The sequence below is a fragment of the Anomalospiza imberbis genome, chromosome Z, assembly GCF_031753505.1.
Source record: "Anomalospiza imberbis isolate Cuckoo-Finch-1a 21T00152 chromosome Z, ASM3175350v1, whole genome shotgun sequence".
Lineage (NCBI taxonomy): Eukaryota > Metazoa > Chordata > Aves > Passeriformes > Viduidae > Anomalospiza > Anomalospiza imberbis.
The window spans coordinates 73,334,431-73,346,742 of NC_089721.1; the positions used below are offsets into that span (position 1 = coordinate 73,334,431).

The window sequence follows — 12,312 nt, forward strand, 5'->3', positions numbered from 1 at the left end:
ATCGCCCCTTTCACTCAACCCTTACAATACCCCAGCATTATTTTTGGATTTAAGTCTTTCTCCAGACTGTGCCAGACAGGGGAAAGATCAGGAAGAAAGGGTGCTTTAAAAAAATCAGTGAATTTTTAATGCATTAATATGGGAACAGGGAAAAAAAGTCTCTTTATAGTAACCACTGTTAGCAGTTGCTTGCTGTACAGCAGAGTTGAGACTCAACTCCATTTTCCCAACACACACAAATATTTCAGAAATAAGTACAATAAAAGGTGAAACATACTGTTTTATTTATAAAAAACTACCTTATAATTTATCAATAGTTTTTTCATGGTTTTTAAACAAATTAGAATAAATCCCCATAGGCAGTTTGCAATTAAGGAAAAGGGTGAAAAGGAAGGGATGTGGAGAGAGAAAAATACACATGATGCAGCATCTGTGATCTCTCAGAAAGCAAAAAATGTCAACTCAGTGCACCTGGAACTACATCCTGATAAAATCCATTAGTCTCCAGACATGTATTTTGCATCTCCAGTATCTTCCATCTTTAACCATGATTTGAGGATTAAAAACTGTCCTTTCTTTCATCCTCAGGTTCATACATATTTTTCCATTTCTGTAGTTCCTGAGAATCATTTATCTTCCATGCTTCAGCAAAGGACTTCATTTTTTTCCTGTGGGAGAAAAAAAAAAATCCCTAATCAAAATACAGACACATTTTTAAGTGAAGCACATCAAACCCTGAAAGTCCTCCAGTCATCTGCAAAATTTTATACACAGTCCAAAATAGCACAGCTCAAAATGTTATGTGATCTTCAAACAACAAGTTAATATTTTCTAAGATTCATGTTCCTGCTCTAGGTCAGCCAACAAATTAATTTCATAACTAACTTACAGCACCAGCAGCACTGACAAAATGATATAAACACATGGTAAGAACAAATTGTTAAAGGAAATAAACAGCATTGTAGTCAGCCCTGTTTTATTTTGATTGTTCAGTTAGTACACATTTGTATTTGTGGGATCATAAAAAGAAAACACATTTTCAGTATAAATGAGTGCACACATCCTTCCTGTTTTTTCTCAGCATTTTTTGATTTGTAAGAGCTGTGACAAATTACAAGGCATTTAAAATGGGTTCACGCACACTGCCGACGACAGTAATGTCAAAACTGGGTGAAATTACCCCGTGGATTTTCTTAAATAACATGAGGGTGACTTAAAGAAATGATACCAGGCATCTGGCCCATGGCTATTGTGACAGCACAAGGGCAGTGCCACCAGCAGGTCTGGGTGTGGTTCCCCAGAGCTGGAAACTCCTGTTCCCACCACGCAGACCAGACCCGCTCCTGGGAACAGCACAGTTAGGACCCTGCTCCAGATTTGTTTGTTTTTTTTTTTTTTTTTTTTTCCACTTTTGCCAATTACAGACTGATATTTCCAATTAGCATAAGCCACTGCATTATTTTTCCTATAAACTGTCAAGTACCTTCTAAAGTTTCTCTTTGGCTTTATTAAGAGGGGATAAAAAACATCGTTAAGCGCCCAGCGCTGTCAAGTTTCAAAGTTTGCACCTATAAATAATTAGTAGTCAAAATGTTCTCATGTAAAATTATCCTGTCAGGATTAGGTACAGCCATCAGACAACCAAGATCTTGGTTCATTATGTTCCTAAGGGGCTATTTGAATTTTGCTCATAGGACTGACACAGAAAATAACATCAAAAGAAAAAAAAAATCCAGTGAAAACAGTTATTAATATCTAAACTGTGCACATAATGTTACAGGATTTACAAACCCATTATGCCACTTGATACACACAGGAATTTTCATAACTACTCTAATATGTAAGAAACAAACACCCCTGAATGAAAATTGCATATCAGGGAAATATTAAAATCCCCAGAACTTTCAGTAAAATTCTGGGTGTCTGTGGGGGTAATCAAAATATATTATAAATATTTATTTTCAACTTATACCAGAAGAAGAATGTCCACATTTTATTCTACACTGTAGTATGCAAAGACAATTTCAAGTTACAAAGTAAGTAACATTTTCTAAGTTAAAGTCATTAGTATTTTCACTACCACTGATGAGAACATAAGTAGGTATTATAGAAGGAAATAATTAAGGAAAAAATATCACATTTGTTCAGACCTTTTCATGTTCACTGTTCTCTCCAACTCCTTTGATTTGTGAGCTGCTTTCTTCAAGATTTCTTCAGGAATATCTGCCAGTTTGGCAACATTTAGCCCATAACTCCTTGCAGAGACTCCTTTAGTTATTTGATAAAGGAAAGTGATAAATTCAGGATTCTCTTCCACTTCAGATCCTAAAAACATAAAACCAAAATCAAAACCTCCTCTATGTGGCAAATACATAAATCCCCTGTCCTGATCAGCTTACAAGGTAAGCAGATAATACAATATGAAGAATTATTTAGGGGAAAGGTTAATGGCAAATAGCAATGGCAAGTCATGCAAAAAAACACATTAAAAAATTTTACAATTATTCAGTGAACAGGCCTTTATGATGCCCCTTCTAGAACTGGGGCCATTGTGTTTCAAAACAGTTTCAAAACAATCAGATGTGTTTTTTCACTCCATAGAGGGATAAATTTTGGAGCTGCTTGGCACGGTAGGACAAAGGCACTGAAAGTACATGATATTAAAGTACATGATATCATGCAGCCCAGCTGAAATGAAATCCATGGGAGCTAGAGAACACATCCTGCTCGTGACGCCCCATAAATAGCAAATGTTTCCAGACAGTGAGATCTTTCAGAGAAGGAGCTGCCATATGTTTGATCCCTAATCCCTCCTCCCTAATCCTTTGTTTTTGGCTGCTGTGGGAAGTTGGATGCTGGGATGGGCGAATCTTTCACCTTCCCCAGGTCAGATACCCTCCTGAGACACGTGAAGGAATGCATGTCCCGTTTTCAAGCCCCCTAAACGTGTGACTGGAGCGACAGTCGGTGTATCACGTTCAGGAGAGGTGCAAACTGTCACACTGACATCCTAGGATTTTGGCTGTTATATTTTTCATGCGTTTGTGATCCTGCAGTTCTTTAGTGAATAGCTCCAAGCTCCATATCCAGTGTCAGCTGCTGCTGTCCCATTTTGGGCAGACACAGCAATTCCTCTCCAGGCCTGGCAACCAAGGACACCTCAGTGCCTCAGGGCCCAGAAATGCAAACAAAAGTGACTTGGGGGAGAAACTTGGGCTAAATGACTTCATTAGCTGAAGCTGTAATTGTTAGATCAACCCCCAATGTGCAAATGGACCTGAATTATAAAAGTGTGAAGACCCATGACCCGTGGTTCGTTCGTTTTTGGGTGTAGCCACTGGGGGGGTTTTGCCTGCCCAAAATGTACCTGAAGGCCCTTCAATAAATGTAACTGGTTTTTATTCTCTTAACTTTGCCTGGCCCCTGTTTTTAGGTAGCCCAAGAAGCCATCAATAGCAGGGAGTGATCCCTCAGACTGCTGGCAGCTGCTGAGGTTGGTAGGTAGGGATGCAAGAAAAAAAGCATTTGGCAGGGTCTGAGGAGGAAAATGGCCATGAAGACGACTTTGGCTTTTTAGAAGTCTGCCCTCTGTTTTCAGGTGTCCTGAAAAGGCCCCAACATGAGCGTTACTCTGCGGCTGAGCTGCCTCACACCGACCTGCGTGCGGCCCGGCGTCCTCCTCGCTGAGCAGGAAGGCCACGTGGTAATTGCCCACGGCGCGGGGGTACAGCTGCTGCAGCTCGCACACCGACGGGTAGTGGGTGACAAACAGCGTCAGGGCCCGCACCTGCACACACACACACACACACACACACACTCTGAGCACGCTGCGGCCCCGATGTGGTGTTCCCACAGCCTCGCGGGGCTGCTGTGCTCGCCCCACGGCCCTGAGCCCCCGGCGCGGACGTGGCGCCTTCCTCCGCGGCGCCGCGGGCGCTCACCTCCCTGATGAAGTGCTCCAGGGTGGCGTAAGCAATGGCAATGCCATCGTGAGTGCTCGTCCCTCGGCCCAGCTCGTCCAGGATCACCAGCGACCTCGAGGTGGCTTTTCTGATGATCTCAGCAGTGTCTGTCAGCTCCTCCATGAAGGTGCTCCGGCCTTTGTAGATGTTGTCTGCAGCGCCCATTCTGCACCGGGACACAGAGCACAAAAACATTACAAATGCCAGCTAACGCTGGAAAAGAAAACAATCATGGGCATGAAACCATTCTGTAATAACCTCTGGTTGCTGCTCCAAACAGTCGAGAAGAAGGCAGGCAGAACATTCACCTTCCACAAGAGTCTCCCAGCATACACTTTTCCCACCTTCACCAACAGCACAAGTCAGCCTGCTTTTCCCTCAAAAGGAACCCTGGGACTTCAGACCAGTCAGCTCACGAGAATTCCACCAAATGCAGCTGCGAAGGTGAATCTCACTCCTTTGGTTTGGTTCGACCCTCTACTCGTATGGGTTTCTAATGCTACCGATACCCAGAGGTATCCGGTACTGGCATTTCCACAGAGTGGAAACTCGTGTGAACCAGGTGTTTGTGCATCCAAACAGCAGAGCAGCCACTTCCTTCAGGCACTAACAAAATAACCATTATTTCCCCGAATTGCACAGGTATACAATCTTAAACAGCATGCTTAAACAAGATTTAAAGGCATTTTTAGAGTTCTCTCCTCATTCTGTTGAAACACAGCGCTTAGCAGCTCGCAGGCAGGTGAGCTCCACACACAAATTCATCCACATTCCATACAACTCTTCCAGCTCTGATTCAGATCCATGTAACCCTCAACTCTCAAACCCTATCTCAAACTGTGAATTTGTGGTCTACATCTGACAAACCTGCTGTTAGTCCACCCTGGTTTTCCCTTTTCCTGCAGCTTTCCTTACCCGTGCAAGTAATACCCATTCTGTACTGAAGGAAGAGCATTTCATTTTTGCATTTCTGCTTTTGAATTATATTAATCATATTAGAGCATCCCTTCTGAGACAGGTCATCACGAGCATGAGGAGGGATGTAAAACTGGATTTATTCACTCTTATCAGCCAGTATATAGTTACATACAAGCCACACTGATTTAAGGAAAAGAAACTCATGGGTTTAGTAAATTATATTTCCAAATTTAACAGCTGGCCACAACAGTATTTAGAGCCAATCAGAACCTTTAAAGAGAAGCCAAATATGGTGGGTTTTTTCTCTTTCTTTTGCTGGATCTCTATTATAATTGCTTCTGTGACCTCCTGAGGCACCACCAAGATACAAACAATTTTATGAGGATCTTATGACTAGGAGTACTTGACTAAAACCAAGCAGGCTGGACCCAGTACAACTATGATTTGTCTATATTCTCTGGTCCCTGCACTGAAAATCTGTCACGTTATCATTCATAACTGCATAATAAGCAAATCTTCAGTTACAAATTAACTACTTTTGTTTGGAGATGGGCCTATGAAAAGACTGAGGTTTTTGTTTCATTGAGTGTGTGCTTAAACACATACACACAAGTTACACTCCCACATACCCCAAAAGACAGGTTATTCTGGCCATAAGCTAACTCAACTGTACATTATTTTTCTCTGAATTAAGTGTACAACTCAGGATAATGAGGTTTTGTGAAATTAACATTTTATTAAGCCACTTACTGCTGTAATCCTTTCAAAAGCTGGGCTAGGAATGATGAACGTTTTAGTGAATTTCTCACAGTGGCCCCACCACCCCTGTGCCCCTTTCCCAGCCTGGGTCAGGCACCAGGCTCTGCTGTAAAATCAAGTATTCCCCCTTATTGCACAAATCCACAGAGAACAGGATAACTTAGGCCTTTTTTAACACTATTACCTGCAAACACATTAATCAGAATGACAAATACTTTTTATGTTTGAACAATCTCTGGCTCCTTAATGAACAACTTCAGTGTTAAGTTTCCAACCCTACAATTAGTGGCATTATTACTTTCTCATTTCTTACTTGGCTTTTCCTTACAGGGACAGCATCTCACAGGCTGTCTGTTGTGTGCCTGTGATGACTACACACAGAGCTTCCATTTGTCTCTGGGATTGCATCATTTCCACAGAGCCCACAAAATATTTTAGCCTGTTTTGTATCTAATTTGCATTCACAAAAATAATTTCCTGAACTTCCTCACTAAATGCTCAAGATACAAAGAGAAATTAGTATTATCTTTCCCTTGTTGTTAGAGACAGCTGGAGAAGAAGTCTTTCTTTCCAGCATCTTAAAACATTCAAATCCAACTCGGGCTTAACTACAGATTAAAAAAACAGTGTATTTTTAAATGACACAAAACCTCTTAAATGTCATCCTTTGAAAACTGATAAAATTGTTCTTTCTGACTCTCTCCTTTACACTAGAAAAATTATACTTGTTTTTTGAACGTACATACTGAGCAGTGTTATCCCAGAAATAAGCAGGAATAACTGTTTTACTGTGGTTGATTGCATTTATAAAACTAACAGTTAATTTGCAGCAGGGCATTGCTCCCTAACTTTATGCTCTATTATTCCTGATACAATAAAGTTGTTGAGTCACAAAACCTACCACTTAAACAACCCTTTTTTGGATTTTTTTTTTTTCACATTTAAAACAGCCATAATAAACCCCACCAAATTTCTCCAGGCCTCAGTGGCTTTCAATCCACATTTTAATGCAGATCTCCTCCTAAATGTTTTTATACATTAAAACATTAAATTCTTCTTCTCCAGTCCTGCCCACAAGGAACGTGCAGACAGGCAGCATGAGCAGCGTCTCTTTGGATCCATCACTCCTCAGCAGATGCAATTTTGCAATTTGGCTGGAAAACACTTGTTTTAATGTCTCTTTGACAGCCAACCAAATCTTGCAAAATTAAAAGCTCTTCATCTTAGGGTGTTCAACCCATTTATTATGCAAACTAAAAAAAAAAAAAGAAGAAGAGGATGGATTCTCTGTTTTGAGTGCTCAGTTCAAGCAGCAAAGATTCCTGTCAAAGGCCTCAGAAAAAACCAGCAGAGAGGCAATGTTCTGTAAGTTAATTTTCAGAGGGCAAGTTAGAGGATATAACTGCAACACCTCTCAAAAGAAGTTGTCCCACATGCTCCTAGAGTTGGCTTGGGTTTGAGATCACAGTGTGGGCCCCAGGAAGTTCACTCCTCTTTTATTTCACTGTGCATCTCTCTCACAGTTTGTGAAAATGAACAGGCAGCCCAGGAGCTCACAGTGGTGACATTCCACCACGTGAATCCCAGAAAACATGACTGCAAAACCATTCTCTAGAGCCTTTTTGTTCACACAGCTGTCAACAGCCCAGTGCTACCTACTGATTCCTACTCTATGGAATACTGAAATGCTGGGAAAAAACTCCAAACTTAATCTAGGTTTTCCCATTGGTTTCAGTAATATCCGAGTTCAGAAGTTCACCTAAAATACTTACTGCAAAAATGGAACCAGTTGCAGAAGAATAAACCTAATTCAAGAACAATTAACATGAAAATAAAATTACTCTTTTCTTCAGGAATAAGGTGTAGAACACTCTCAGCACCAACAAAAATCACTTTCTGTGATTCAAAGACAACACTGAGAACACCAGGAATACAATAAATCTATAATGTAGCTTTACAATTCCACTCACTCCCTCACACCAACCCCTTTGAAATGTCATTTCAAAGATCACTGCATTTGCACAGGAGGCATTTAAATTAAAATAACCAGTTTACAAGAAGGGAGGACTAGATGTGCTGTTGCCTTGCAGCTCACCCCTTTCCTGGCAGGGGCCCGTTCTCCACAGCCTGTCTGTGCTCAGCACAGCAGTGTGGTCAGGCAGGGCAGTGGGCACAGGCAGCCCACCAGGGACAGGCAGGACCCTGGAGATGGATTAAGTAATTCCTCAGGAGACTGCATGTGCAAATTTCTAACAGCTCACTGGCAAGAAAATAATGCTTCACACTCCCCCACAACCTACTGGTACATCATCCTCTTCATTTCCATCAAGATCTCACTGATGCAGACCAAAAACTGACAGTAAGAAAAATAATTTACAGAAGCCCTAATTACAGAATTAGGAAAAAAAAAAAAAAAAAGAAGTGTGATGGAAAGCATAGCTATCAGGACAGTTATTATTTGTGCATTATTCATGGGTGACTCCTAAGAAGTGTGCCAAGGACAGGGAATCAAAGGATTCTCATGATATAAACCTGTTTTCAGTCTACATGCACATGTGCTCAACCACTTCTACAACTGCTTATCTGCAAATTTAAATTAAGAAATACCAATGGTATGTTACCTAATTAAGGAGAACAGCTGTTGAGAAGCCTGACTGAATGCATTCAATGTAAAATACATTTTTCTTTCGTACATTATTGTAGATATGTGATATTCTCAGTCACTGAGAGATTAATGAAGATATTAAATGACTCTGAGGGATACAAGCTTTGCATTAATCTAGAAAGAAAAGCGAGTCCAAAGTGATTTCAATACTCAGTTTCATAGTGGTTTCTGAATCTTTTTTTCCCCTTCTCAGTATCACTAGGTAACTGAAGCAGCCAGAACAAACAATCACTGAAATCCTCCTTTCCTTCTAGGGCTGGCCCACAGGGGAACGCTGCACACACCAGCACCCCTGCGTTTTAAAAGAAACATTTCTAACAGGATTAACTTTCAAGATGTGAAGTGCATGGATGTTTTTGGTTTATTTTCCCTGAAAGCCAGAGGAACTCGATCTTTTGAAAAGCTTCAGCTGGACTGACAGCACAGGTAGGACAGAATGCCTGTGAGACAATGCAGGCCCCGAGTGACAAGGAGTTACCAGCATCCCTCATGTCCCTAGACTTTATGGACAAACAGAAACTCAGTGATTACAAAAGGTTATGTCATGTTACCTAGGGAGGAACACCCAGTAAATTTGCTTTCTGAAATTCAGCAATGATACTCTCAGTAACATTTGAACTCCTTAAAAATACTTGTTACATTGCCTAGGGCAAATACATCACTGACTTTTAAATTATCAGTGTAAATGTTACTGATGGTCAAAAGGAAGACCAGCTTGTGAGTGCAAATATTTTGCTGCAGGATAAATTATAAGAGCAGATACTCAAATTAAAGTGCTTCTTTGAGAGTCATCACTATTAGCTTGAAGAAGGTGAAAAAATGGAGACAAATCAACACCTTCAAATATGCACAGGTTTGCACTCACTGCTTGGGACACCAGGGAGGGAACTCAAGGTAATTAAGTTAATGTGCATTTGTAGCTGAAGGATTGAGGCCAGGGGGGATTAAAGAGCAGGAACTATAGCAACAGAGTAGGGACAATGGCTGAAGCACTCAGCACAAGTGAACTTTTCCCCTTTAGACCTGTGGACGCCAAGGACAATCCAATTCCACCCGTGACTGGGTCAAGTCATAGGATAGAAGAGTTTCAGAAAGGTAAATACAACCACTCAACCTCACTGTAAAACAGCTGGTCAGCTTGGCAGGCAGATTTCCTCCTCCCCTGGTGCTCTGTGAGTCTCCCTGAGTGTGAACACCTGCCCCGCACTGCCCGAGATGGATTTCCAGGGCACATTTCAGCCCCTGCACACACAAGGGCTGTTTGTATTCCGACTTTACCCAACAACATGCGTGCACCCCAAAGGCTGTCTGGTTGAATATGGCATTATTCCATGTATAAAAGATGCAAACCTCACACTGCAGATGCATGTTTCTGTGAAATGAACAGAGACATGAAACCAAATTAGCTACAGATACATGCACAGCCTGGCTTAACTTGTTCCTACAGAGCCACAGAACACTGTCAGAAGCAATTACAGCTCAAATGTACTATGATAGGTCCAAGACACAACTTTTCTAGCAAAAAACAGAACAAAATAATTCTCCAGTTTAACAACACTAACTACAACTTTTGCTTAATCTATTTCTTTTAAAATCCAACCAAAGCTATCTCCACGTGATAAAAAATGGTGCAATGTACTTAATACAGCACCCTGTTCTTCCCCGAAAGATGGGAACAATTTACCCCAGAGGTGCAATTACATGATTGATTGTGAGCATAAATGAAAGGCTTAAGTAATTCTTGTTACTCTGGCAGTAAACAAAAATACAATTAAGGAGGAACAAAATGAATCAAATTACTGTGCCATAAAGAAGTAACATTTCTGAAAATTACTTTGGGGTTACTGACAGCTAAAAGTTCTGTTGGTCTGACTCACTGTGCTTTTAATACAAACAACACTTTCTTGGCATGTCAGTATATAAAATTCTCATGTGGACTTACCATTCACTTGGGATTGCTTTGTGAGAACAGCTCCCTACTTTTCTGCACAATAAATAAATCAATGAGCATGGCAGAACCACTAAGCTTTACCACATACATACAAAATAAACAAAGATCTGAAAAAGTATCTTTGATTTTTTAAGTTTCTGACCATTATCTTTCAGACTCTAACTGCTCAGGCAAACTGAGAGACTTTCTTCTATTTGTTCTATTTTTTTTTTCCCAAAGGAACATCTGAATTATTTAAACATTTGTTTTCAGGTTTAAAGAACTTTGAAAAAAAATCTCCGAAGTTCTGGTCAAAACCAGGTTATGTACAAACAAGTTGTTCAGCTGAGACAAACTCCTCCAGAGTTTTGACTCAGCAATCAATCTCCTGGTGATTTCTGTACACACCTGCAAAACCTGCCAAACACTGCTGTCACCTCCCCACTGGTTTCACATCCTAGACTTCTCTGATTATGAAGAAGCTGTCTAGATGAATGCCTTCATTTGTCTGAGGTGTTGTGATTTTAACTGGTATTTCTAGGAAAAATTAACTTCATCATCTTATCCTGTAAGCGTCAAATAAATAATTAAAGTTTAATAAGGAAATAAATGGAAGCAAGGATTTTTTTTTTAATGTAGAGTCTGGTCTTTACATTAAAACCAAAAAAAATTCACAAGTGATATAAAAATGAGAGGCAATATTTGCCTATTCCTATGCAAATAGGACCACTTCTAACAATAGAACTCGTTATTTATTTATTATTTTAAATACAACTATTTCCCCCTCTGTGCTTCTCCTGTGCAGCTCCCTTCTGATAAGCCAATGAAACCGGCTGAAGGAAATTAAGTGTAATGTGGTTTGCTTAGTTACAAAAAAGTTGAGAATTCATTTTGCCATGAGAGGTTACATCAACAGTCACATCCATTAATACTTAGGAGAATTATTTTGCTTTTGTTCTCATGTGATTTACCTCAATGTATTGCAAAAAGCAATTGGAGAACATCTTCCACTCAGCTTCCAGTTTGACACAGACATTCTTTTTCCTGCTTCACATACCCACTCCATCCTGTGCTTTCTGATTTTCTCAAGAGTTCTTACAAAATATACTCTTAGCAAGCCCTGGAACATTTTAACCTGAAAGTAAATCTAAAAGTAATCTAAAGTAAGCCATACCAATTTTTAAGTATCTTTCAAACTCGAATGATGTTGGCATTTCAATGAAGAAAAGAAAAAATATAATACAAGCATCCCAAGTCAGCTGTCCAAATGCTTGCAGGTATTCATACAATATTTGCTTTCCATCATTATTTTTAACCTCACTGAAATTTGTGATAATGCCATAGGTATGTACATTTCATCCAGTTAAAATAAAATGTTTGTCTACTTGTTTCTTTCAGCTACAAATACTTGTGAAACAGTAAGACGATTTTGTCAAGTTGTCAGAATTAAAGAGCTGTAAATGCATTCAGGGAGGTAACACTCACAATAAATCTATTATAAGGCCTGACCTTTTTGAGAGTAATTCCACCTTTTACAGATCAGAAAAACAGACATTTTAATAAACTGTACAGAAGAAAGTACTATGGCTTGTCTGATACATGGCCTCTCCAGAAGTCTTGAGTAATGAGGACTGAGTTTTCTTGGGTTCTTTTTAGTTTTCTTTGAATAAATCCTCCATCTCTAAACTGTCCTCTGAGCCCTAACAGCAATTCTTTCCAGATATGGGGAAGAGGCTGAGAGCTCCATGCACCCCGCTCAATCCTACAGCCACAAACTCTCCCTTAATTTCTGCCCCATAAATCTCTTTTAGGCGACAGCAGTCAAGGCACAGGAAAAAAATGTGAGAGGATCCACAATGCCTGTAGGCGAATCATACCAGAAATGTCACTTTGGGACACAAATGCCCCTTCCTCTTCCATCTTTGTGAGCCCAAATGTATGTGACTGTTGTGGCTCTCTGCTCACAGGATGATGGAGATGAGCAGTGCCAGGCACACCACTCGAGCAGGCATTCAAACACTGATTTATTTTTTAATGCCATTATGCTGTCTCCCACGTGAGTTCTGTGAGGTTTTTAC

At 40.3% G+C, this 12,312-nt stretch overlaps 1 protein-coding gene across 2 annotated transcripts in view; it reads right to left on the bottom strand.

Moving 5' to 3' along the window:
- Positions 1 to 262: 262 nt before the first annotated feature.
- MSH3 (mutS homolog 3) overlaps positions 263 to 12,312 on the bottom strand; it is a 91,870-nt gene continuing 79,820 nt past the window's right edge. For both annotated transcript variants that reach the window (XM_068176658.1, XM_068176657.1), the window contains exons 21-24: positions 3,942 to 4,128; positions 3,658 to 3,787; positions 2,151 to 2,325; positions 263 to 668 (exon numbers count right to left, since the gene is read on the bottom strand). In XM_068176658.1, the coding sequence (XP_068032759.1) occupies positions 560 to 668; positions 2,151 to 2,325; positions 3,658 to 3,787; positions 3,942 to 4,128 (601 nt within the window). In that variant the 3' untranslated portion in view covers positions 263 to 559. The remainder of the gene's footprint in view (positions 669 to 2,150; positions 2,326 to 3,657; positions 3,788 to 3,941; positions 4,129 to 12,312) is intronic.